We start from the raw sequence: 26,112 nt of genomic DNA, 5'->3' as shown, positions 1-26,112 counted from the left end.
ACCCTATGCGCGACTTCTTGAGTGGAGACGAAGATATCGCAAATACAAGCACTCCAAAGTGGAGCCTTGTCAGTTCTATGAACTCACACCTGCAAACTTCATGCGCAGCTCCCCCGGGTTCACACAGCTCGCGAGTGCATGTTTACGGTTGCGTACAACAAAGGTGCACCTACACTCATCCGTGTCTGTTATGGATGGGACATTTGAATACGAGGTGGGTGGAGGGAGGAGCGGACAATGGGTACAGTGTGGAGTGGTGTGATTCACCATGACGCCTCTGATGCTCTGAAGTCTGCTGGTGGTTTCTCCCTCCAGCTCCAACGCATGATTAATGCATGAGCCATTAAAAGATCTGCAAGTTTCAGACATCCAAACCCTCCAGCTTACAATGGAGAGTTCTTCTTAATAGAAATAAAGAATGGAAGGAACCATCTTTGCCCATCTGTTCATCGGGCCCTCCTCTCTTCCGCCTCACCTCACTTGTCTCACTCATTTAGGGGTGAATGTGGACCGGCCAGCAAGTGCCAGTGGAGAGGAGACGCAGCGTATGCAGCAAGGAGCAGATGGGACGTTTCAATGAGGTGTAGTATAAGCGGGCCTTCATCACAGGGAGCATGGTGATACTGATGCAACAGCGCCCCCTCGTGGAAACGTATGCATTGTCATCGTGTTGTTAATGCAAGAAAGAACACCCTTTGTGTATTTTCTTCCTTTTTTTTTAAAGAGGTGTTGAGAGACCCTAATGTGTGGGCGGGTGAATCCTCATCCTTGTGTCGGACTCACTCAGCATCCAGCCGGGCCAAAGCGTTTAGTCTGCTTATGATGCAACATCAACTGTACGCAAAGTCACAGCCTCTGACTGACATTTTGTTTGGTCAGGTGTTTTTTTGTTTTGCTCTACAGATGAAAGGTAAGAGTCCAGATCTTGCCTGCCTCTAAAATTATTTTTAATTAATCGCAAAAAAAAGATATTAAAAAAAGAACAACGAATAAAATCCTAGCTACAAATCGTAGGCTTTAACAATTAGTGTCGCTGCAGATCCTCTAACAAACAAAAGGAAACGCATTATAAGAATTCACGAGATTTCCAAGTAGTTACAACGGATTTAATGAAAATAATGTAAGGAAAAAAGATGAATTTGTGTATAAAAACAAAACACTTTATTACAATTAGGCTGAAAAAACCCAATGAAAACACAACTACTTTACAAGTACAAATGTTTTTCATCAATATATACAGTTTTTTTGTTGACATCAATAAAAAAAAGACAATTTATGAGAAAACACAAAATACTAAAGTACATGTTTACAGTGTTTTGCTGCAATAAAAAAAACAAAGGCCTAAAGGAACGTGCATTATTCTCCATTCAGTATCTATAGACAAAGAGGGAATTAGACATAAAAGGGACTATTTATGAATACACTTATTCTAATGGACAGCTTTCATAATGCAAAATCACCCATAAGCCTCAGATATCTCAACTTATAATATGATCATTTGAAGGCGTGACTGTTTTCAGGGCAGTAGTCATGGGGAAGTTGTGGCAACGTCAAAAAATATCCACATTTTAGGACAGATAGAAGAAACAATGTTGTCTCAGTACGGCAACATTATGGATCCGACATGAATTATGGGCAGCAGTGCTGGGGTTGTGTTTAGGTATGAGCAATAATAATAATATTAATAATTATTATTATTATGTTGAAATTTTAATCAGTTAGTTTTCGGGTACAGGTAACGGTTTGATGTGACTAACAAGGCGACGCAAAGTCTCTCTCTGGCCTGAGCTGCTGTTGAATCCAAGGCTGCGGCACAAACTCCGTACAGTCACATCTGCTTAAAAAAAAAAAAAAAAAAAACCCCACCCATGTTTCACCGGGGTGCTTCTCTTAGCTGCTTCCCCCGCCCGGCTTGGCGGGGGTTTTGGCCCTGATGGCGCCCTGGCGAGCTTGACCCTTAGCGGGCTGCTGGGTGTGAGTGGCCTGCTGCGCCGGGGCCTCCGCGGAGGAAGGTGCGGCGGGCTGCTGGGCGGGGCTGTGGGGAGGAGGCGTCTGGATTTTGGGGGAGGTGGCGGCGGTCACCACCTGCTGCTGGAGGATCTTCTGCTGGACCACCTGGGCCGCCGCCGCCGTGCCCGCGGGGATCATCTGCATCTGAGAAGGCGCGGATGGCGCCGCCTGGGTCAGAGTCACGGTCTGAGCCTGGATCTGAAGAGGAGCAAAAAACAAAGCAAACACGCGTCTCGATTAACAAATAATGTATGTACCAATTAATTATGAAAACTAAATATCTGAGTATTTGAAGCCTTTGTGTCAAAATTGTATGCATCTCCTGCTTCGAATGAACACTTCACAAAAGTAATCAGCAGGTAGTTAAAAACACAATCTAGACAAATGTTCTTAGGCTAATTTCACGAGGCCCTTCCTCAGCTGAGGACGTGCGGCTCATGAGGTTTAAAAGTCTAATTTGTAAGTCAAGGAAAGTTTTCCCATACAGTAATGTTATCAACCAACCGATAATCAGCATAATCATCTTACCTGCTGAGCAGAAGACACGATCTGTGGAATATTGGCCACGCTGGTTTGCTGCTGCACTATTTGTGGGAGCTTAGCCACCTGATAGAAGTCAACAAGAAAATCTCATATCAACACACAAACCAAATGTTTATTTAATCAATAAGGTACGAGAGGCTGTACTTTATCGTCCAATGATGTAACAGTTGCAACACCCTCAAACTGTAGTATAATAGTAAGTAAATAGCTGCCTTTCAGCACAAAATAGTTTTAGCCACCAAACATTGTGTATCGCATTTCAGTAGCCTAGAGAAAAATTGTCATTCTCATTAATCTACATAGCTCATGACGTCCTCACGACATTTGTGGTTTTTTGTGGTCTTTTTTCAGCGATCGCCACAGAGTTAAAAACTGAAACGACAACTAACAGTCGTGCAAAATCTAACTGTTGTTTTGAGCACGCAGTGATATTAAACGCTCAGGTCAATGTAAATAATGACTTAATAATGTACACACCGTGACTCACTCTCAACCAATCAGAATGCTGGATTTCATCTACCCGTATAATACCCGTAAAATAGTCAATATTTACTTTGTGGTGGTGACTCCCACTGACGGTGTACCTGGATTTGTTGGGCTCCAGCGGGTTTCTGGGCCTGGGAGATGGACGTAGTGAAGAACTGGGTCTTGATCCCTGGTTGGAGCTGTGTTGCGGTGGCATAGGTCACCTTCTGCTGGGCGGGCTGTGCCGCTTGCACTGTGACCTGCTGGGTGCCGATCTACAGGAAACAACGGTACTACAGTTTACTTCTTTCTAGTATCTATATCTTATATGGAACAAAAAAAAATCAACAAAAAATTCAGTTTTTTATGGTCCATTTGGTATTTCTGTTGCCTTGAGTGGTAAAAAAATAAAAGCCTTCTTACAAATGGTGCGGTGTGCTTACCTTCTGCTGCACAGTGGCCTGTCCCTGCTGCGGCTGACCTGCTTTCTGCTGGGCGGCGGCCGCCTGCTGCTGTTGCTGTTTCTTCATCTGAAGCAGCTGTTGGACGTGCATCTGTGGGAATGACTGCGTCAGGACAGGCCCACCTGGCATAGAGGAGAGAGAATAACATAGCAAGACATTAGCATATAGACAACAGCATAGATGTCACAAAAAGGGATGTCCAGCACAGCGTTCTCTGTCAGTCACTTAGGTTTTGATTTTGATTCCTGCAAGTGGTGTATAGTAGAGTGAGCAAGAGACCTGGACGAGAATCAAGACAAAGTTATAGAAACAATTTCCACGAGATCCAATGAGACTTAACACACCTGGTTTCTGGGGCTGACCAATAGCCACACTGATGCCAGCCACTGTGACTGGCAGAGTGGTGACACCAGCTGATGACACCACAGCGGGCACAGAGACCACAGGAGGCTTGGTGAGGGTCACCTGAGCCGTCTGTCCTGCCTGGCCCTGGATCTGGCCCTGGGTTGGCACTCGAGTCTGATGAAAGAAACCACAACCAGTTTTTAACCACTGACACGAACAGTGGAAAGAAAAAGATTTCAAGGAACACTAATGTATTATGATTTTAGTATTAAGTTTTCTTTAAATCCGGCTCTTCGATTTCTGTTACAAGAAGGACATATTTTTCAAGCTAATCCCAACAATATTTAGAATTAATCAAATAATGGTAATTTTCGACAGTAAAATGATTCCTATCTGGTACCTGTAGGTAGAGTGTTAGACAAACCCTTTTGATTTATAACTCTAAATCTGATGCAAGTACAATGAATTTATTCTTTTTAACAATCTCACCAGTCGGGCCACCTGCAGGTTGGCAACAGTGGTGCCGGTCAGCACGGCTCCGGGTCTGGGTGCGGCCACAGCTGCGAGCTGGGGATTGGCTTGGGCAGCCTGTGCGGGCTGCACCTGGGCCTGCAGAGCCCCTGCAGCCTGTTGGCCCTGGGCTGCTGCTACGGCTGCAGCCACTTGCTGCTGCTGCTGCTGCAATTTATGCTTGTGCATTTTCAACAACTCCTGTAAACACAAACGAGTGCCAGTTAGTCAGTTAGTCCACTGCCATAACTCTCACAGTGTTTCATTGAAGTGTTTATTTGTGGTATGATCATTATACAAACATGCGTAAAACATGTAATATAGCAGTGAGTCGCATTACTCAAAGTGACCCATACCAGTGCATTTTGTGACACTTTTGTGCTAAAATGCTGGTGGTGTACCTGTGGTTTGCCTACAGTTTTGATCTGTGGGGACGCAGCCTGCTGCTGCTGTTGGTGCTGCTGCAGCTGCTGCTGTCGGAGCATCTGCAGGTGGGGTGGGAGAGTCTTTCCTTGCGACAGCATTCCTGTGGCTGGATGCAGGGATGGCAGAGAGGTCAGTTCGGTCAGACTGTAACGGGTCCTCAAAGGTCCGTCTTGTAAGTTAAGTACCTGCTGCAACCTGAGCGACCAGGGGACGAGGCTGCGACTGCACCGGGCTCAGAGAGGTGGAAACCACTGCGGACGCCGTCACTTGGGTCACGGCTCGGACACCCTGACCCGTAGCTATGGCGACCACCTCGGCTGGGGAGGTGGCGGCCGCTACAGCCCTCTGTTGTGCGTGGACCACTTGGGCCCCAGCCACACCAGCGGGCTTGAGAAAACAAACAACAAAGAGCGACACAATGAGCAACGGCTGTAACACTTGTAAGCAGCATTGTGTCCACAGGACGTGGGGGGCGTGCAGTCGGCATCACGACAATCCGACGGCTATTTGTGTCAGTAAGAGTTCCAGTAAGTCTGTGGGAGGCCGAGTTGAGGCGAAGCAGCAGCATTAAATGAACATGACTCACAGACAAAGTGCCTGGGATGACCGGAGATGCCAGCCGTTTGTTGGCCTGGAAGGGGCTTGGAGGAACTCCAGCTGCTGTGTTCACAATCCCCCCTGCAGTCGCTGGGAGAAACAAAAGAGAAATGAATTAACTATTCCAAAGCCAACTGCTCTGTAATGGCAACCGCGTGTGTGTGTGTGTGTCAGCCTACCAGCCTGAAGGGTTGTAGCGACTGTGGCATTTTTTATGGCTCCAGCCTGAAAGACACAAACCGTAACTGTATTAGATCTCACTGGATGAATGGGCCGCCTATGCTATAAGAATCTCAAGAGTCAGAGTTCTGGATGTTTGGATTCTCACCAGAACTGCCGCATTAGGCACCACGGCGGCGGCCTGAGGGACCTGAGCCTGGCCGGCCACAGGAGTCTGCGCCTGTCCGGGGGCGGCCTGGGCGGGGGTCGCTCCAGCCTGCTGCTGGGCCAACTGCTGAGCCTTCTGCTGCTCTGCGAGGGCCTGCCGACACACACACAATCACACTGAGAGGCGAGTTGACAACATGCACAATTCGAATCCGATAGTGGTGACACAGAACGCCGGCGCTGCTGATTCTCCCCGATGGCCGACAATCACCTTTTTCTCCTTTGCAATCCTTTCAGCGCGTTGGGAGGCCACTTGAATTGGAGGTAGCGGTTTATCGTAGCTTATACCACTAAAAGAAAAGAAAAACAACGTCACGCCACGTTTCCCTTACGGCCAGTTTATGGTTTGGATGTCAACAGCACTGAAATGGTGACAAAACACACAAACCTTTCTGCTAAAACCGAGGCATGTTTGGGATTCTTCTGGAACGCATTCATGCCAAGCCTGTAAACATTATGAAATAAATTAATGAAATTAAATATGAAACTGGATTTCACCATTGTCATCAGATGATGGACTGATTGTCATGAAAGGCAGCAGTACTCACAACGGTTTGATTGGCGGGCTCCTCTTGCTGGCAATGATCTTCATGAGTTCAAAGCGGCTGTTGTAGAGTTGGATGTGAGTGGCATTGTCATCCTGTGTGTAGATCTGACAGGTCCTTAGAGGTCGGCTGTTCTTGGACTGGGAATACACACACACGACAAATAGGAAAAGTGAGGCCATGAAATCGAGAGCATTGATAAAATACAAGGCCAGAACAGGGTACCTTGTAGATGCTCTTGGTTTTCTTCTTGGGGTTAGCCTCATACATCAACTGAAAGAAAGGCACAAAGTTAGAGAGGGGATTGAAGCAAAGAGAAAAGTAGGGAGACACTGCATTCTCTGCTTGCTCTCCATTACCTTGCCCTCCTCTCTGGGAATGATGACGTTCTCGTAGCGGTTGCGACACTGTTTAGGCGAGCGGTAGATGCGGCTGCAGGAGTTCACCACATCGCTCACCAGATCCCAATTCGGAGTGTGTGCAGGGGAGACGATGGTCAGGTTCAGCGGCAACTCCAGCAGCTGCTTCACAGCCTGAGAGATGCAAAGCAATGATATTTGAATGTGTGCATCATAGAAATGGTTTTATTAAGTGAAATAACATTTGTGAGGGACGTCATCGTGTACCTGAAGCAGAGCCCAGTCCTCACTGATAAGCCACTCGGGGTTGTCCGGTCCCGCCTCCATGGCAGGTTTAACCAGCGAGGGGAGAGGTTTGGCAAAGGGCGCCTGCTGCTTCAGGGAAAAGTTCTTTTTCTGGTCCTTTCCCTCCCGGCGAACTTTCAGCATGCTGGCCTTTTCAAAAAGGGAGCGCGGGGGAATGACCGTCTCCCCGTGGCCCTTCTTCTTCTTTCTGGCTGCTGCTGGACAAACACACTCGAGTAAAGACAGAGAAACCAACAAAACAAAGCTGCTATAAAAGTCAATGCATCTCTTTTCTAAAATACATTCACTCTGAGAAACAGTAAGTGTTTAGAGCTAGATAGCAGACAGAAATATTGTTGTACAAAGCAGGTAACGAAGGCCTTAATGACAAAGCTAATTTTACCTGAGGGGTCCATCTTGAGTCTTTTGTGCTCCTTGCGGATGTAGATAGGAGGCAGCTTGGACTCGGGCATGGGTGTGGTGTCATACATGAGCATCATCACAGAGTCAATGTAAATGTCATTATCATCCTGTGGTGGGGTCGGTGGAGTCCAAAGCTGTGTCAAAATATCACAAGTCAGAACTCAGTGAAGGACTTCATGGCGTGACTTTTTTTCTATTTTTTTTTGTGAGAACCAAATTCAGATAATCAAAGGATCTGTGTAGAAATGTACAACTAAAACATCATTTAAAATATTAAGAAACTCTGAATTTGAAACACTTAGCCTCTTACCGGCATGATTTCTGTATGGCCGTCCTCTGCATCAAATACATACTCCTGTTGAAACACAAAAAAAATTAGCAACAGATTCACACACCACTCAACTTGATTAGCAGATGTTTCTACGGCCACCCACCATGTTGTAGGCATCCTCTCTGGTGTAGGTGAAGAGATCTTCATCTCCCTCCATTATCTGCCGCTCCTCCTTCTCCTCCTCCTTTAGCTTCTGCAGATGCTGCAGCTCCCAGCCTCTCTTAGAGCACTCCAGCTGCTCCTGAGGTGTATCAACATGTATCAGTCAAATTCATCAACTAGCACACTAGTGAATGGACTGAACTCCACATATAGACTACAATTCATCTGAAAATATATACCTCAAATGTATATAATGATGAAGAAAATCGACAGTAAAGATTACCTTGAGAGCCGTTTCATCATCACTGATGTGGAGGAACTCCAAGTAATGAAGGGCGTACCTTTCAATTGGTGTGAGCTGTTTAAGAAGAGGAAGGTAAGTACATGCAAATATGATCTGAGCAAGTCAAACAACAAAAAATGATGATACATGTCCTGTATTTGGCTTACACTCGACTGCAAACAGTATGTATAAAAAGACGCTACGTTACCTGTTCCATGATTGCGTTTAGCTCCTCTTTCTGAGCCGGCTCTTCTTTAGCTTGGTTCTCTGGCTCTTGGTCGTCCTCGGTTGACTCCTTGACTGCCGACTCCTCATCCGGCTGCTGCTCTTCCTGCTCGGGCTGGGCGTCCAGGTTTATGCTGTGAAGAGCCTGGATGTAGGGTCGAGCAACTCTGGGAGAGATGGCCTCAGAGGCCGATGGCTCCTGGTGAAGAACCACAAACTCCTCCACCTTCTCGCCTGAGCCAGCCTCCACCTCAAATAGATCCTGTATTGTCCGCTGAGAACACCGAAGAGGAGGCGAGTTTCTACATGTCCACAGTTGAATTACAGTGAAGTCATGGGTCTTGGTGTCCAAGAGTGAAGACAATGGCGGCTTTAACGATGATAGTTTGAATAAAAACTGAAAATGAAAGAACGGTGTCGAGTTTCTCAAACTCAACAAGAGAACCACAGTGGATTCATCTTACTTGCGTGAGGAAAGCCAAGGTGTAATCGGTGCCCTGGGCCGCCACCTCTCTGATCAGGTCCTTGGTGCCATTCTTCAGCAGCTTCTCTTCAATGGAGTTCCCACTCTCCAACCTGGGCAACCAAAAGTAACAGGAGTAGCATCGAAGTCCTTCGATATCAATGTGGGTAGGTTACATCTCCTGCTTTGTTTGACTTTTGCTAGAAGGGACTGTCTTTCCCCATGATGATGATGTCACCTGTATATGTGTATATCCTTGGACCGTCCTATCTTGTCACACCAGTCCTGGGTGCGGGCGTCCATGCTGGGATTGAGGTCGGTGTCGTAGAAGATGATGGTGTCCGCATCAAACAAAGTCCCAACTGCGGAGCAGCAGCGGTTGGTCAGGATGCCGCAGAACACCTTCCTGTTCCTGTTGAACTTCTTCATTGTCTCCTGCAGGGAAACCCCAACCGAGTGAGCAGACTGGAAAGCGGAAATAACAGCTACAACATAAATCGACTCTTGTTCTTCATGACAAATGCTTGCCCACTACTGGTCCAAGACAGTAGTCTTTTCTTTAAACATACTTTATATCTTTCCAGAGACACATCAGTGGATTTCCAAATAGGTATCTTTATATAAAATTGGATTGTTTGAAGCAATCAGTAGTGGGGATTTTACCTGTCGTTCGTCGGGAGAGAAGCTTTCATCGACCCGCACATAAGTGAGTTGCCTGTAATCTAAGAAGGCCTCAAGGATGTCCAGCATCTTCACCATCTGAGTAAAAATTAGGACACGGCGGCTCTCTGACCGAAGCTTCTGCAGCAGAATGGCAAGAGCCTCCAGTTTACCTTGGGAGATAAAAGTATTAAGAGTTAGAATTACTTGTCTGTAATCCCAAAAGTTGACACAATATCTACATTGATGATAATACTAAATCACAACATGGCGAAACAAAGCTAATTCACTTTTATTGTCTTTTACATTGTATTCTTCCTTTAAACTATTATACACGGCAGTCAAGAAAACATACGTTTTATTTAATTATATTTTAAAAAAGGCGCTAACCTGAGTCAATCTGCATGAGCTGCAGGTCAGAAAAGCGAAGTAGTTGACTGGAGGCCAAACAGTGGATTTCTGCACTGAGCGGAGCAGAGGCTTCCTGCAGGCGGCGGTGAAGGGATTTCTGCTCCAGGCTGTAGGGAACCGAGGGATTGACTGCATACAGGTGAGCAGGTGTGGCTTCAGCTGAAGGGACCACGCACACCAACCTAAAAAATGAGAATGGGCATTGTCATGTCAAGGGTTAGTCATTATTTGGATTAAGGAAAACAACATATGGAACTGATCTTAGTAAAACCCTCTTGGCGAAGGGTGATGTTTCTTAAACAACATGGTGGTAGAGAGTGCAATAAAAAGTATTTGTTTTAGACAACACATGCAGTTCTATCAACAAGCCCAGTGAGCTACACATAAACACAAGACGTTCTGATTAGTCACATAATATGTGCTGTACAGACAAAACAATATTGCAATACTAGTCGAAAGTACCTCTTGATGAGGCTATCGGCAGTCTCCAGCCGGTCCTCCACAGAGAGCAGAGCGGACTGCAGAGCAGAGGTGGTGGCCACGCAGGTTTTCTGGGCCCTGAGGCAGCTCTCTCTGCCCACCCACCTCCAGCCACCAGCAGTCAGGGCCGAGTGACCCGGCTCTGTGCTCAGAGTGCAAGCCTGCAGCAGGTCCGACCCGTACAGCACTTTTCGGCTGCAGCGCCGCTCGTTAGCCTCGAAAAGGCGGCACAAGCGTTCCTTGAGCTGCTGAGTTTTTTCTTCTGAGGACTCCTTAGGTTATAGTGAGAGACCAAAATGACTCACTTTTATTCACCTGTACTCTGATTATTGGTCAAGTCGAACCAGGGATTGTAAACATTGGCTTCAAAGTGATGAACTGACCTGAGAACCAGCCTGTGTTACAGGTGTGAGCTTGGTGGTGGCGGATGCAGCATTTGTTGTAAAACCCAATGCTTAAAAAGAAACACAATGTAAATGATAGAAAACAGAATACATGTTATCCATTTATTAGTTCATGTAACTAAACAAGGGATTCAGACAGACTTGGAGATATCTATACTGTCAAAGAGTCACCTTGTTGGGCTGTTGACAGGGTCGGAGGAGGTGTGGCAGGTGTAGCTGAGGCGTTGGAGGCAGGGACAGCTGGTGGCATTGTTTGCATTACCATGGGTCCCTGTGGTCTGATGATCTGCTGCCCCGGAGCTGACACAATCTGCAGGATGTTGCCTAAATCCCATGACACACATTAAGCAATAAATATAAGGAGGGGCCTTCTCAAAACTTACAGGGGCAGTTAAGACCCAATTGGCCATTAAAATAAAAAGGTAAAAAAAAAAAAACAGTCATTGTAAGGCAAAAACAATAGAGCTCTCAAGGAATTATGGAAAAACAGACATAGCGGCCAACAAACTGACCCGGAAAGAGGGCCGAGACGGAGGCTATGACTCAAAGTTACTCCACTACCCAGCCTGCTCCTGCCTGCTGATGTTCAGTGGCAGGAAAATCAGATGGGTGAAAGCCGCGGGAGATCGGCGGTGGTCTTTTTTTATGACGATGCTCAGGCATCCTTGAAGTTTGATGGAAGAATTTCCAGGGTAAAGATCAACCACACTATCTGCCCAGAAAATTATTTCTATTGCTTTTGTTTACATTCCTTATGACGCACATTTAGAAACATTACTGTGTACTTCTGTTTTTGATGGGCTGCAACTGAATTTTATTGTGCAACAGCGTGTTGTACACAGACAACAAAAGATGCTTGAATTGTCTGTGCCTCGTGTTGCACAGAGAGAGGCTGCTGTCTGGATGCGTGTTACCACCGGCTCAGACTTCAATAGAACAATAGTCTACTTTTATGTGCTAAATGTGGCTGATTCCAATTAAGATCTCCAGCTGCATAGACGGATACATAATGGTATTCTGTTTAATTAATGCAAAACTAGAAGGTGCTGTCACGATTCCGAATTACAGAGCAGATATGCACACTGGAGCAGAACAAGAAAACATGTTTATCTTTAACTGTATTGAAGACATGTTTAAATCATATGGTACCCATCTTAAGCGCTTCCAATGCCTTGAGGACATGCAGAGAAGTAGAATGGGTTATTTAGAGATAAAAGTGGGACAATGGGATGTACATTACCGAGTGTACCTTGGAGCTGCAGGGGCTGTCCGGTGGTGAGCTGGCGGAGCTGGCTTGGGGACAAAGTGAACTTGTTTCCCTGAAACTGCAGAGTGACGGGAGTCTCTGGCTGGGAGATGCGATTCTGACTGCCTGCTATGTTGGCCAGCTGGGCAATCTTTACCACATCTCCACCTTCAACGGAAAGGAAGAACAGACATGATTAAAAGGCGGAATTTTCTGACATTTTAACAGTGACAGAACAAGGTACTCTGCATCAGTTAGTTTAGGGTGAAAAAGAGACAAGACATGCAAAAAAAAGGGGTGGATTAATCGGAGGAACGAGCACAGCCGCCCTCCACAACAGAACCATAGCAGCTCCCAATAAAAGGGCTGTAAAGTCCTCAGGTGAAACAGAGAACCTCAAACATACACGTACACAAGGCACTACACTTGATGCACTTTCAATGAAGTACACTTACGGAATGCTGTAAAACAATAATAATAATACCCCTTTATTGTTTGAAATAATAGTGTGTAAATGGCATGGCAGGAATGCTTTGTCAGTCAATTACATTTTCTCTTTAGAAAATAGAATACTTAAGCATTTATCAAATTTAAAAAGTCAAGTATTCTGGCTATATGATGTATTTGATATTTCTACAGAGATAGATATTTGAATGATGGCAGATAAAGAATTGACAAGTCAAACAGGTGATTGTGGCATTTAGGAAACCTGACTATCCCTGAATGTCTCAGTACAACGACAATGTTATGGAACAACAAGGTAGTCAACGACATTAGTAAATAAAAAAGGGTTTAACAGTACATTTTTAAATGTTTATCAAGGATATAAGTTGTTGTGTTGAGAAAGAACAATGCAAGCACATTAATGATAATTTAAATCAATGACATGTACTAAAGCAATTTGTGTGCATCAATCAGTAATAGTGACAGCAACACATCGCACCGCGTTAATAAAGCGACAACACACCAGGTAACCAGGTTGTTTCAAGGCTCTAAATTGTTCACGTAAACGTAGACGTCATGTTTGGCGTTCCTTCATAACTATACATATGAGAAATGTTATCTAATTAAAACAATGTTTTAGTTATTTTTATATTGAAACACTGTGTGATGTTACTGGAAAGGATTCTCTGTTCACGTTTGAGAGGGAAAGGGTCAGCAATTCGTGGGACTTTATCCACATGCTTTGCAGTGACTCAACATCAGGGTGAAACCATAACATAGCAAAGAAAAACATTGAACAACCAAGACTTTGGGATTTTTTCCTGCAGCTGGGCTGATGCAAGAGACAAAGGAATATTAGTAAACCGACGGAAAAAATATTAAAAAGGGGGGTCGGGGGGGGGACAACATCATAATTAGGTGAAATAGTATAACATAAGTGGGTTGTTTATAGTGAACATGCAGGTATTGAGAAGGAAATTGGAGAACGCTGAGGCTGTAGAGATGCTGCTGATATGGCTACAGGTAAAATGTTAAGGGGATCTTTTAATGACTATCAGTTATAATCGCTGCAACACCAGTGCTGCTACCATTGCAAGTTTAAGTCTATGAACAAAAAGCTATTTCTCTGGAGAAGTGAAAACTGAACACATATCAGCAGTGCCTCATGTAAAGGCCTCAGTGTAGAGCAGCCCATACTGATGTGCCAGAGGTGGAGGGGAAACACTGAGAGGGAGGGGAGGCCACTTACTAGGCAACCGTGCCTGGGCCTGAGATGTAAGAACCAGCCTCTGGGACAGTAGGCTGGGCTGGATGGCATGACTGGGGGCCAGAGCTGGCCTTGGGACCTGTGCTAATGCCGGCTGGCTGGTGGGAGCTACAGATCCCAACACTGTGTTAGCTAAAGTCTGGCCCAGGGCCACGGAGGGGGCCCCCAACACATGCTGCCCAATACCACTGCTCCCAAAGGCAGTGTTGTTGCTGCTGCTGACAGGAGGGGCAGTCTGGGCTCTCTGAGTGGCTGTTCCAACTGCTGTGAAGTACAAGGCAATGGGGTATGGGACTGCATGTTAAGGGTAACCCAATATTTAGTATTAATATTTAAGACATTGATACGATCAAACAATTTCCTCCATACAAATCCATCTGCATCTAAACAGCAAGCAGGATTAGAGAGGTTATTGAATATTAAAAGACAAATGGACCACTGCTGACAAATGTTATTGATGAAAACCTATTACCTGGCAATGAAATGTTCCCTGTGATTTGATCCAATTCAGAGGAACATAATGTGGTTATTGAACAATCAAAAGTCTGGACACACTTCCACATTTTTAAAATAATGCTCAAGCTCATCCACCTTCTATCACGTTATGTCTGCTGCGTTCAGGGGCCCGATAGGGAATTGTCAGCCGGTGTCACAGATGTGACAGGCGGAAGGATTCATTTCCTGGCCCCATTTCAAAACTAAAACGCTGTAAAAAGCCTTCAGTTCTTCCTCTGAGAAGTTTACCATCTCATATCCCGGCTGTGATGCCATTAGGTCAAAACAATGAGGTCAGCCCAACACTGCTGCAAAGACATAAATCAAAACAAATAAACACCTGGGGAACGTGTGAACCTTGCCAATGAGGGCGCTACAAACTTCACTTTAGAAAGTTGGAGGAGCCGAGTGCATAAATATGTAGAGACTCATGACTCACTACATGATATTACAATGTACTATACAAAATCTAACCCCAACAAACAGATGACATTATGAGCCCGGCCGAAATATTTTTTTAAGCATGATTTTAAGCATAATACATGTCATGCAGCATATATGCTATGGTGTTATATCTCAGCATATAGTTCAAGGTCAAACCTAGAACATTAGGTAAAGGTGTCAATAACAGAGTAATTGTCTTTTAACGTTTGATGTTCCAGGACACAAAAAATGGGGAAAAAAATGAAATCTCGAACCGAGTCCTGCTCCCAAAATGGTCTTACCGTGAGAGGTGGCTGTAGTGGTTGCCGTGGTGACAGGGGACTTGCCCCTGGCCTGAGCCGACTGGTTGGTGGTAGAAACAGAGGTGGTAGTGGCGGGAGAGCTTGTTGGAGGACGCTGGGCCGCCACACTTGTGATAGCAGCCAGGCGGCCTTCTGGCTTTGTTCCGTACTGCACTGGCTGGAACAGTCTACGAAATGGAATATAATAATTATGTTTGATGCCAGATTATCGGTGTTGCAATATGACGGTCTACATTCAGAGATTTTCTTGCTGACCTCAAGGGTTTTATTGGGCATGGTTTGGGTCGTGGGGATGGTTCTGGACTGGAGTGGATCTCCTCTATGAGCTGCTGGGTGATCTTTAGTTTGGGTACCGCCTCTTCAGTCTGATACCGAGTCAGACTGTTCTCGTTGTTGATCAGATCAAATATGGACATGTTTGCAATCTAGGAGGATAAGTAGATAAAGACAACAGCAGAGGTGGATCAGTGCAAATAAATTGTATACTTATAAATCACATTACAAAACAAAATGAAATTGTATTATTATTTCAACCTTAAAAAGTCAAACTAATTTTCTTTTCCTAAGACAACTTACGGTCTGTCCAATGGTAATTTCAACAATACTCGATTCCTCAGTGAGAAATGATTTAAACATTTTTCAGCAACAGCTAAACAGGGCAAGCAAACATCTCGGTGCACATTAGCAACAACAAAGAAAATGGGTGTACTTTGCTCGAGTCCCTCTGAAGAGCTCCCAGCACCAGGGATGGGACGTTGTATTGCAGAGAGGAGCAGAAGAAAGAGCTGCTGGTCTCCCGAGGGGCCACAAGCTCTGGGTGGTTACACACTCGCTGTAACTGCATCAACACTTGAAGCACACTGACAAAGTGACCCGTCTTCAACGCCTCCTGAGATCTAGGGGAGCACATCCAGACGGCCGACAGTGAGGAACGGCTCCAAACAAAAGAAAAATGCAAACAATATTGCAATACATACATATACATATTGACACATTTTAATGTAATCTTTCATATTATTTTTCAAATAGGACATACATTAAAGGACCCTCCCAGTAAAAGCTAATGTGCCAAAGCTAATCTTAAATTATGTTTGTACTAGTTGCAACTAAACCATTTGAAACAATTTTTAAAAATTGCATTTCAATAATTAATTATTAAAGAAAAAGGTTTCATAAAATAATGTGAAAAATGTTCTAGGGCCACATAAGATGTTGGAATTAAGATTAAATTACGTAACGTGATTCTTTTGTAAATTTCCCAGATTTACAGTAGATTATTCCAATGATGCGTTCAAGCCATTTCCCATTTATTCCTCTAAAGGTTTTTTGTTCCCTAGGGGTCACGTAGGCCTTACTGATAACGCAACATAACTATCAACGTGGAGCAAATATCTCACCCTGGTTGAGTGAGGATATCTTCGTAAAGGCTTTTCTGTCGAGTCGAGAGACGGCATTTCAGAATATGCTCGTACTTCTTGGGCAGTTGTTTCTCCACATCCCTTTTGGAGCGCCTCAGGATGAAAGGCTGGATCATCTACAGACCGGAAAAAGCAGATTCAATATGCAAGGATTGGAGGTGGGGCCAAATTACTCAAATTTTTGAATACGCAGAGGTGCTTCGCAGGTGCTTATACCAACCCTGTGCAGGCGAATGACCAGTTTGTGGCAGTAGTCCTGGTTCTGGTCGGTACCGGCCTTAACAGGGAAGTCTGAGTATGACCTGGTGATTCCTGGCAAAAGGAAGTGGATCATGGTCCACAATTCCTTCAGGGTATTCTGTAGAGGAGTGTTGATGAGGAGAATCCTCTGCTCACTGCAGGATACACAGAAATGTTTTTAAAAGCATCTGTCAGAATATCAAAGTGATTTCACCAAAAAAAATAAAACTTTCCTGCACGGTTCTTAGCGCTATCATCATTGAGCAAAAAAACCCAAAACAGATCCACATTACAAATTACAAATGAATTACAAATCCAAATGAAAACAATCTTGATGTTTAAAGAAACCGGAATTATTACCACATTTATCAACCTACTCACCTTCTGAGAGCAAAAATAGTTTCCCAGTGCTTCTCAGTCATGTGTTTGATGAGCTGCACCTCATCGAGGACCAGGTGCCTCCACCTTCTCCTCACAAAATGGCTCTGGTCTTTCATCAGCAGCTTGTAGGACGTCACACAAACATGGAAGCTGTTGGCTTCCCCCCACCACTGTAGAGAGAGGTGATGATTTCTTTTACTCAAAAGAAGGACCTTTTCTATTGTTGCCAACATGTGTTTAAATACAGCAAAACTACCTTTCTCTTAGATCGACGCTCCCTTCTGTTGCCGAGGTACAAGAGGATCTTCAACCCAGGACACCAGCGCTTGAACTCCACCTCCCAATTTAGCAACTTGCAGGTCCTTACTACAATAAGGTGCGGTCCCCAGATGCCTATGAACAAACCCAGAATACACCATATGTGATGAAATTCCATATTAATATGCAAAGATAATGAAAATATTTACTCTTTTTTCGTTAAATTGATGCATACCCTCTTGACCAGCTAATTGCGCCATGTACGCCACTGTCTGCACAGTCTTGCCGAGGCCGGTCTCATCAGCAAGGATGCCATTGAGGTGTTTCTTGTGAAGATTTACCAACCAATCCACACCAATTTGTTGATACTCTCGCAGTAGCCCATGCAGTAGAATAGGAGCTGCGCTACGTGTCTGGTAAAATAATAAAAATGACATGTCTCTAAAAGATGATAAAAGTCATCTTTTTCTGTTGTGCATGCGTGTTTCTGTGGGCGGCTTACAGAAGAATTGGTCCTGAAGCTACCCTTGGGCAGGATGAGCTCTGTGGCAGCAGCCACCTCAGCGATGTCTCTAGCAGGCTTCTTATCAGAATCAGAGGAAGTGGCTTTATCAGCACCACGGTACTGGTCCACGCTAAGCAGGGAGTCGATCAGCACCGCCTCAGCTGAGCTGCCTGTAGGACACTCCATTTCTGGAAGAAAAAAAGGATATCAACTATTTCACAACTGCTAAGCCAATGAAACACAATGTTGTGTGGATGAGCATAACCATTTAGATTATTTAAATGACAAAAAGGCACCTTCAGTCTCTACCGCTTCGTCCTCGTCACTCGGCTGAGGCCACTCAAAGCTTCCAACGTAGGCGCCAGCATACTGCTTCTTTAAAGCATCAAGAGGCATCTCCGCTAAAAGCCAGATGAAAAAGCATTTGAGCAAGCAAGGCACATTTGAGGATATATTGCCATTTGAATGGTATATTTAACCAAGCAGCATGTGAATTAATTAATTTGTCTTGTGTCGAGAGACCTTTTACATCGAGAATTGTACAATATAATTACCAATAGTGTATTAGCGGATATTAAATAATAAGTGCAACATAATGTAAAGATAATTTAAAAATAATTACTAAAACAGTGGCGGTATGTGCTGTGTAAAGTTATGAAAAAAAATGAGTACCAACAAAGTCTACCTTCCTGATAACCTGAATATGTATCATACTGTGCACAAATGCGGTGTGGCAATAAGTCAAGTAAATGTGTACCATCTTTAGCCAGGTCAACCAACTCTGCTTTGTGATCGGCTTCCCCCTCCATGGCCTCCTGTTCCTCGATGGTGCTTTCTTCATCTGTGACTAAATAAAAAGACAGAAAATGAACAGCTGCCAAGAAGTACGCATAGAAAAGGCATCTTGAAAATCCATGCTATTGTTTTATTACCGTGTTCATCGACAAAGGACAAACTGGATTTCCTTTTTTTAGTTGAGGTCACAACATCCTAGAAAGAAAAAAAATGTTTTTTTCAAAAAATATAATGGGATGGAAAATGTACATTTGTGATGTCAGTGCAGCACCTACCTCCTTATCAGCTTTGAGTCCTGTCGACTGATCAGCTACTGAAATACAAGTCATTTATTATCATTTAATTCATTACAAAAAGGTAATAATTAAAAGCTTGTGCCATGAGGGAAATGTGTTTGTGTTATTTTTGGTAGCTGCTCAGTATGTTGTACCTTTGGCCGAGGCTTTTTGTAAGCTGAGTGCTTTGAGCCGCTTCTCATAAATTTCAAACTGGAGTTTAATTTCTACAACCTGAAAAAAAAAATTAAACCGTGTGGAAAAAAAATACTATTATCTGTAGATTGTGATAACAATTGGAATTTTAATAAACATACCTGCTCAATGTTTGCCCAGAAGAATTCCACCTCACGGGCGATTGTGCTAGCGATGTGACGAAGGTGAATTTCCCTTTCCTTCTTTGACCTCTCTTTACTTTGCTTTTGCTCTTGATGGTAACGGGAACACGTGCGAACAAGCTATAGAGGAAACACGTGAGACACTTTCAGCTTGTAACAAGACATCTGTTTTTTGCACTTGTGCAGGTGTGTAATTCTACATTTCTCATTGTGAACTATTCCATCTCAGCTCTACCTTCTTAGCAGCAGCCTCTTTCCACCTCCTCTCCTGGGCAAAGTCAGCTGCCATCCACTGCATTTCTTCCAGGAGATAGTCCCATTGGGACTTTGGACGTGAGGCTTCCACAAGCTTTGGGAGCCGACTGGCTGACCACTGGCCCTCCTTCCTCAGCTCAGAAATGCGCTGATGCACTTGACTCTCCTGGGAAATAGTAACCGCATTTGATATCAGAATATTGTTCAAATATATCAGTGTTTCCCCAACCCTTGTATTGGGGGGGGGACCCCGCACATTCCAATATAATGCAGAACCCCGCCCCCAAAGCTGTTATTCTGCCTCATTACAGTTGCTCCCAAATTAAAAACCTCAATGAGAATTCTCAAATTCAACACAATGCAGAAAAAAACAGATCAAATAACAGACATCATGCAACATTGTCAAAAATGATTTTACTTATCAAACGACATTAGAAGTAACTATGACAAAATTATTAAAAACCTGCAGACAGTGCTTGAGTCCAAGATTCAAGCACCACTTTCAGTTTGCAGGCTTTAGGAACTCACCAGCTTGGCCTGCTCAACTTGTTTATCTTGGGAACCCTCCTGTGAGGACTGCATGGCGGCACTCTGACTAAAGCCACCAATTTTGACTGCTGATATACCATTGGTTCCAGTCAGTTTGGACTGGGTGCTTGGGTTGATGTTGGAGCCAAGAGGGCGAAGCGGACTTGCAGTATGTGAGGTTGGAACAGAATTGGGAACAGAGAGTGGAGCAGGAGACATGGAAATTGAGTTGGTCATAATCCTCTGAACTGGCTGGTTTGATTCAGTACCAGGGCGAGCTAGTGCAACCGTCTATAATGGAAAAAAAAGGAAAACCATATTCTTATTAAGTCAATTTGGAGTGTCAAAACACATGAAATCTGTATTTGTTTAAGGTATTAGGTGGACTGACCGCTTGCCCTGACTGTAGAATGGCCTGGGATTGTGGCTGCTGGGGCTGCAACTGGAGATGAAGACCTGGCTGCAGCTGCTGCTGCAGTTGGGCCTGGAGCTGTGTGTGGGGGTTTATTGTGGCCATGACAGGCCCACCTGTCTGCATCTTCACTTGTGCCTGGAGATGACCACCAGGCTGAGCGGTGTTCTCCACTAACTGAGCCTGCTGAGCGAGCGTCATGGACAGGCCGGCCATAGGAAGGGCGCCTTGGGGCAACCGACTGGGGAGCAGCGGAGGGGGGGTGTGCAGGCTGGCTGCGTTCTGCACTGGGGGTCCCTGGGATGGGTCATATTGTTGCTGGTTTGGCTTCTGTCCCGCAATCTGGATCGCTTGAGGAGTAGGCGGCATCCCGCCTGTACACATAGTAACCAAATTATAGGACAAACAAGGGGGTGGTATAGATAGCAAGAACACAAGGAAATACAGTAAAAATCAAGTTGACAACCGTGTCATCTTAGGTAAGCGAAGGGCTTTGTAAATGTCTTTTTGGGCAGTTGCTTGAATAAAACTGGTTTAAATGCTATTAAATTCTGGCTTTCACTTACTTTAAAGAGCCATTCATAAAAGTTCAAAAGGTTTAAGAACTAAGTAGATATAAAAGAGTGCTTAAGTGTTAAATGAGGGTTTGAGCTTTAGGTATTATAGCTTCTCAGAACTTTCAATTAGATGTACTGTGTAAATCAATAGTAGTCTACTACTTTCTGATGATCAGAGCAGTAACTAATGAAAGTCATACAGCAAAATGATTACAGAAGAAACAAAATCAAGGTGACATTCTACATAATACTAATTTGATAAAAGCAAAATCAAAATATTGCATTTCAAAATTTGAGAATATTTTTTGAAACATCAAAACTATACATGCAATAAGGAAGGTTTTTAGAGAGGAACAATAGAAACGTTAGAGGAAGAATAGAAATGTTACAAAAGAAAATGAAAAAAATATCTTCTGATAGAAAAGAGACGGAGAAGAAAGCGGGAATAAAAACAGAGCAGACACTCACAGAAACACCATATGTTTAGCATGCATGAAGCAAGGTCATTCTAGCGGTAACCAAGGCACCTGGATCACTCACATAGCAACAAAGCACACGGGTGAGCAAAAGGACACACATGGGGTCTTGCAGACAGCGGGCCTGAGCGGAGCTGTGCACACTAAAGCAGCACCTGCCTTACCTCCCTGCACGTCACACCACCTGGCCTAGACGCCATCAACACCTGGCCCTGGCCCTGACACACCCACAACACCACATTCGCAAAAACCTGTGCCTTGAACGCAACTCCTCGACATGATTCCCCTCCTACTTAGACTGAGGGAAAGAGGCCAAGTCAGAACAAAACGCCATGAAATAACATGGAAGGACATCAACAAAATGTGAACATGAGATAAATAAAGACACCCTTGAAGATGTATTGTATGCGTTTGGTGATTTTGAATCCATGGTGAAGATGCAAGGACGGACAAATGGAGAGTAAAAGACTGGTGAAGGAATGACCATGGCAAACCAAAGGAAGAATGACACGTGGATTCATAAAATGGGAAAACAAGCAAAACCCATTTGAAAGTGAAGTCCTTCTCACTGTAATCCACCTCCAAAAAGGAATTCAAATCCATCAGCGTGGGAAGGTTCTTTCCAAATAAAGATGACTTAACAAGAACAAACTCCAGACGAGAAGAGATGAATAACGACGGGTGATCAACAGTAAAAACAAAAAGGAAAATCATAAGACATGGCATCTTCCCATAGAGTGGCTACTCTTCTTCGGACTTCAATTGTCTTCTTCCCCATTTATCCTGATAGAAAGAGCTGCTGTTGGTACAGCTAAGACTGAACTTCCTGAAGACTGCAGATGGATGAAGATCTGTTTGTTGATGCTGCCTGAAGTTTGTTTGTAGAAGAGGAATGTTGTGATTCATTTTTGAAAAATCTCCTCAGTTTGAGTAAGGGGATCCGTCCAGCCGCATCGAAAAGAACACACGACGGCCTGGTTGTAGCACTCCTACCTTGCGCAGTTGGCATAAGCTGCTGGAGTGGAACGCCAGGTGATCCTAGAGCTACACCAGGATGCTGGAAAATCAGCCCATGGCGACCAACGTCAATCCGGGACCTCTTAGCCTGATCTGGGATTTAAAACACACAATACCCTCATAACGCAAAAAAAGCACTCTGCACAGAGCAATGACCTTCGGAAGACCTCACAGGTCACCTTTCCTTCCTCGGGTTAAGACTTCAACACAGAGCGCTAGTAGAGGGTGCCAAATATCTAAAAGCAGAAGCAATTAGAGGGAGAAAAGAAAAGAAACAGAAAAAAAGCAAACGGGGAGGAAACAAAGCGACATAAGAGAAACAGGAGTCTGTGATCCTTGCCCTACCTGCTTGCACCATAGCCTGTTGCCTCTTAAAGGCATCCATGTCCCCTGGGTTTGTCATGGTGCCAGGAGTCCCTAGGTGTCCCTGCAAAAACAACCTCTCATGGAATTAACAATAAAGACTTTAAATAGAGTTTAAGAAATCAAAATTAAATGATCCTTGTGTTCAAACAAGCATTGCGTCTATTACCTGATATGGTTGCTGGACTGAGAAAGCTGCAGACACATTGGGAGGAAGCTGTGTTGCTATGGCAACTGGTGTCACTGCTTGGCCATCCTTTCCAGTACCAACCTTAACCTGAAAAGACACACATTTAAAAAAAACGTGTATTTTTGCAATAGTATATTCGTAATTGATTTTACAGGAACCAGCCAATGTAATACCTCATCATTAATGACCTCTGATTGTTCTTCTTCTTCCTCTTCATCTTCAAGGTCCAAGTCATTCTGTCTCAAGTAAGTATATAAGGGAACACAGGGCTTCTTCTTAAATGCAACATAGTCCATCATGTTCCCTTGGAGGTGCTGCAGAAAAAAAAGCTCAATCAGGTATTCTTTGAACACTTCCTTCAGGCTCTCCATCTTCTTACTGTGGTGCTCTAAGCACAGTTTTCTCAGCTGGGCAATCTCTGGAGTAGAAGGAGCAATTTCCTCCAACCTCTTGGGAACCTGTTTCTTCAGAGTGGCCAAAGCCATGCTGTTGGGTGCAAGAGGATTGTTGGAGATCCCTTGGTGTGGACTGGTGAGGGACGTGCTAGAAGTTGTAATAGAGGAGGCAATACTGAATGATGATGTGGCTGTGGTTCCTACTCCAGCCACCAAACCTTGCTGTGACTTCTCAAATATCATAGGGCGTGCCAGCTGCCCTTGAATGATACTGCTGATCTGTGGAGGTAGGTTGGAAGTGGTGATGTGACCAGGACTGCCCAGAGTGGGTAGAGCAGTACTGGTGGTCACAGGACTTTGAGGTCCTAGGTGGTGGATGGTGCCTCCAGTTTGCGAGTGAGGCTGAGAGAGTCGGCGTTCCCTCACAGAGCCTGGTACTCCCGGAGAGGCCATCTGTATCTGGCCAGGTGTGGCCGGGGCAATCTGGGCCAGTCCCGTCCCTTCCTGGTAAACAAAGTGGCTACTTACTGAAGGACTGCTTAAACTGATTTGCCGCACTATCATACCGGCTTCAACAAATCGTGTTGGACTCTGTCCCAATGTTGTTGCAGGTGCTCCTGGCCTTGTCACCCCCTGCAGTGGGACTGGGCTGTGTGGGGTGGGACTTTGGGGCTGCATGGGCTGGGGCACAGGTGAGGTGACCTGGATGTAAGAGGATGGAGCATGCTCAAACCTCCACTGAGGTGTAGTATGCTGGAATCCAGGGGATGCTGGGTTCTGGATGGGAAGTGGGGTCAGGGTGATCTGCTGGTTACCAGCCACCATCTGTCCCACATTTTGTAATGTGATGTTCATGTTCTGGCCAGTGACTGGGCTACGACTCATGATGATCTGATAATTGGGTGACTGGGGGGCTGAGGGGCTTGCAGCAGAGGAAAATGTGGTCACTGGAGATTGAGGGTGGTTGACTGTCACTTGCTGTGTAACTGCCATGGTGGGCTGCTGCTGCTGTTGTTGCTCCTCTGCTTCAGCCCCACTGACAGACTTGGATCTCTGAAGCTGTCGTTGCATATTCTGTGATCCACTTCCATGTTGCATTGCGTGACACTGCTTCTATGTCTGCACACAATAATCTGAGAAAAGGGCACAACAAAGAACAACAATAAGTCCAATTTTAACCATTAAATGTGACAAGGAAGCGGTGTTTAGCAGCCTTTGTTTGGTAAATCATCCAAGTATGGGATGAATTAGGATTATATTGTCACATGAATATAATAAATCCAAGTTGGGGTTCAGATGTAAAAAAAATGTTAACAAATTCTAGTTTAAATAGGGTTTAAATATGATATAAAGAAGATATGCATTCTTCAAAATGTCAGATTAGGCCACACTGTTTATACCTATGTAATCACCGTTGAAATCTCTGGATGGATTAGGTGAATGTTGCATGTGTTTGCAGTGTAATGAGTAGTTTTGACAATGTCGTATTTTCATTTATTTATTTGATTTTAAATTCAATGATGATCTTAGTTAATTTGATAGGTATATTAAAATATATTATAACTATTCTAGTTTCAATTTTGTTTATTTACTATTTCTCAAATTATTCAACATACAATTAACTCATTCAGGATTAAACTGGTAATCTTGAATACATACCCAAACATAGCGGTACACATGCATTTAAATACATATAGTGTGGAAATTGAGGGCAGATGGTGCTCAGTGCACTTGACGGCTACACACTTGACAGGTGTCACATCTTCATAAATTAAAATGGGATTATTGGGTACAGCAATGCAATGCTTTAATCAACTACAGAATGGCTTGTTACTTTTGAATAATCCACCCAGCAAGCAGGTGATGCTATTTTTGAATTACATATTTTACCTATAACATAGAGATATCTAATGTGGCCTTTTAGGTGTGTGCCAGACAACATATCGAACGTTATATTGCCAGAAATGGTCTTGTATTAAAAGTGATGGGGTAGACCTCGTTTGCCGTTGTGTATAATCAGCCAAAAACAACCTGCATAGAAACAAAAGGTATATAGATTGTGTTGGCGGTGTGTTACTGTTGGCATATTACAGGAACGTTAACGTTCTAAATGAACGTTACAGGCATCTTGGGATTGGTATTGACTGACGTTAATCGCCATACACCGCAATAACGTTATATTTACAACAAAACTGCTACGAATAGCAGTCGTTGATGGGTAACGAACTAATAACAATTTTCATTGTGTAGTACGACGTTAATGTTCGCTCCCTTTACCAATTTTGTTTCGGGGCATAACGTTAGCTAATAGTAGCAGGATAGTAGCATTACAAAAAGACACAGAACCCCGCAATTTTACATAGGATTAGGTATAGACTGCGGTCTGGGTAATTATACTCAAATTGCATTATACATATTAAACTAACATCTGCAATTAAGCTGTCTGTGCCATTTCATTAATTACAATGACCCTTGCTTCGGGAGGTGTGCTAGCCAATGCTAACGATGTTAGCGTGTTATTGCTAGCAGGCCAGCTTCTAATGAATAAATACATTTTATCAGTAAAACGGTGTTACTTACAGGAAACGGGACTTCTGCAGACGTTTCATAAATCCTAAATCATATTTACAATAAGTCACATGCTGTAACAAATGTTATTCCGCAAGAAAAAGAAATATCAATATTGCTAGCGGCTATTCAATGTTTTGGAGCTAATTTCATTCACCAACATGGCGACGGCAGCAACCTTTTGTGTAACCCGGATGTAGTTCTGTCTGTAGGAAGTGGACACAT

At 44.1% G+C, this 26,112-nt stretch overlaps 1 protein-coding gene across 7 annotated transcripts; it reads right to left on the bottom strand.

The window, feature by feature from the left end:
• Positions 1 to 1,092: 1,092 nt before the first annotated feature.
• On the bottom strand, positions 1,093 to 26,059 carry ep400 (E1A binding protein p400). Of its 7 annotated transcripts, none has more exons than XM_037481944.2 (53): positions 25,900 to 26,059; positions 23,098 to 24,452; positions 22,904 to 23,011; positions 22,717 to 22,798; positions 22,348 to 22,464; positions 20,301 to 20,695; positions 19,910 to 20,200; positions 19,362 to 19,547; positions 19,106 to 19,246; positions 18,944 to 19,022; positions 18,789 to 18,826; positions 18,651 to 18,708; positions 18,476 to 18,565; positions 18,015 to 18,119; positions 17,716 to 17,906; positions 17,449 to 17,626; positions 17,212 to 17,348; positions 16,956 to 17,125; positions 16,555 to 16,729; positions 16,314 to 16,450; positions 15,626 to 15,812; positions 15,172 to 15,341; positions 14,896 to 15,083; positions 11,959 to 12,132; positions 10,890 to 11,042; positions 10,698 to 10,768; positions 10,297 to 10,586; positions 9,814 to 10,016; positions 9,427 to 9,596; positions 9,002 to 9,198; positions 8,765 to 8,876; positions 8,284 to 8,574; positions 8,076 to 8,150; positions 7,794 to 7,931; positions 7,670 to 7,714; positions 7,340 to 7,493; positions 6,919 to 7,154; positions 6,652 to 6,825; positions 6,518 to 6,565; positions 6,296 to 6,432; positions 6,136 to 6,192; positions 5,959 to 6,037; positions 5,689 to 5,841; positions 5,540 to 5,585; positions 5,350 to 5,450; positions 4,949 to 5,150; positions 4,739 to 4,869; positions 4,317 to 4,538; positions 3,827 to 4,001; positions 3,462 to 3,604; positions 3,138 to 3,293; positions 2,539 to 2,616; positions 1,093 to 2,208 (listed from the first exon to the last, which is right to left on the bottom strand). In XM_037481944.2, the coding sequence occupies exons 2-53, from the start codon at positions 24,415 to 24,417 to the stop codon at positions 1,891 to 1,893; spliced, it is 9,072 nt and encodes a 3,023-aa protein (XP_037337841.2). In that variant the 5' UTR covers positions 24,418 to 24,452; positions 25,900 to 26,059; the 3' UTR covers positions 1,093 to 1,890. The 7 variants fall into 7 exon arrangements, with proteins under 7 accessions (XP_037337841.2, XP_037337846.2, XP_037337843.2 ...); XM_037481949.2 differs by having other exon boundaries at positions 4,754 to 4,869; XM_037481946.2 differs by having other exon boundaries at positions 6,299 to 6,432.
• Between the last annotated feature and the right edge of the window lie 53 nt (positions 26,060 to 26,112).

The sequence above is a fragment of the Pungitius pungitius genome, chromosome 5, assembly GCF_949316345.1.
Source record: "Pungitius pungitius chromosome 5, fPunPun2.1, whole genome shotgun sequence".
Lineage (NCBI taxonomy): Eukaryota > Metazoa > Chordata > Actinopteri > Perciformes > Gasterosteidae > Pungitius > Pungitius pungitius.
Note: the sequence above shows the minus strand (reverse complement) of the source record. Positions and strands in the feature narration are given on the sequence as shown.

What these genes read in the sequence shown, in the direction of transcription:
- ep400 (XM_037481944.2), bottom strand. Translation starts at nt 24,417, where the DNA reads ATGCAACATGGAAGTGGATCACAGAATATGCAACGACAGCTTCAGAGA. An exon ending in ACTATTTTTGCTCTCAGAAG is followed by an intron (nt 16,730 to 16,955) that starts GTGAGTAGGTTG and finishes TGTATCCTGCAG; the next exon opens with TGAGCAGAGGATTCTCCTCA. An exon ending in TAACACAGGCTGGTTCTCAG is followed by an intron (nt 10,587 to 10,697) that starts GTCAGTTCATCA and finishes CTATAACCTAAG; the next exon opens with GAGTCCTCAGAAGAAAAAAC.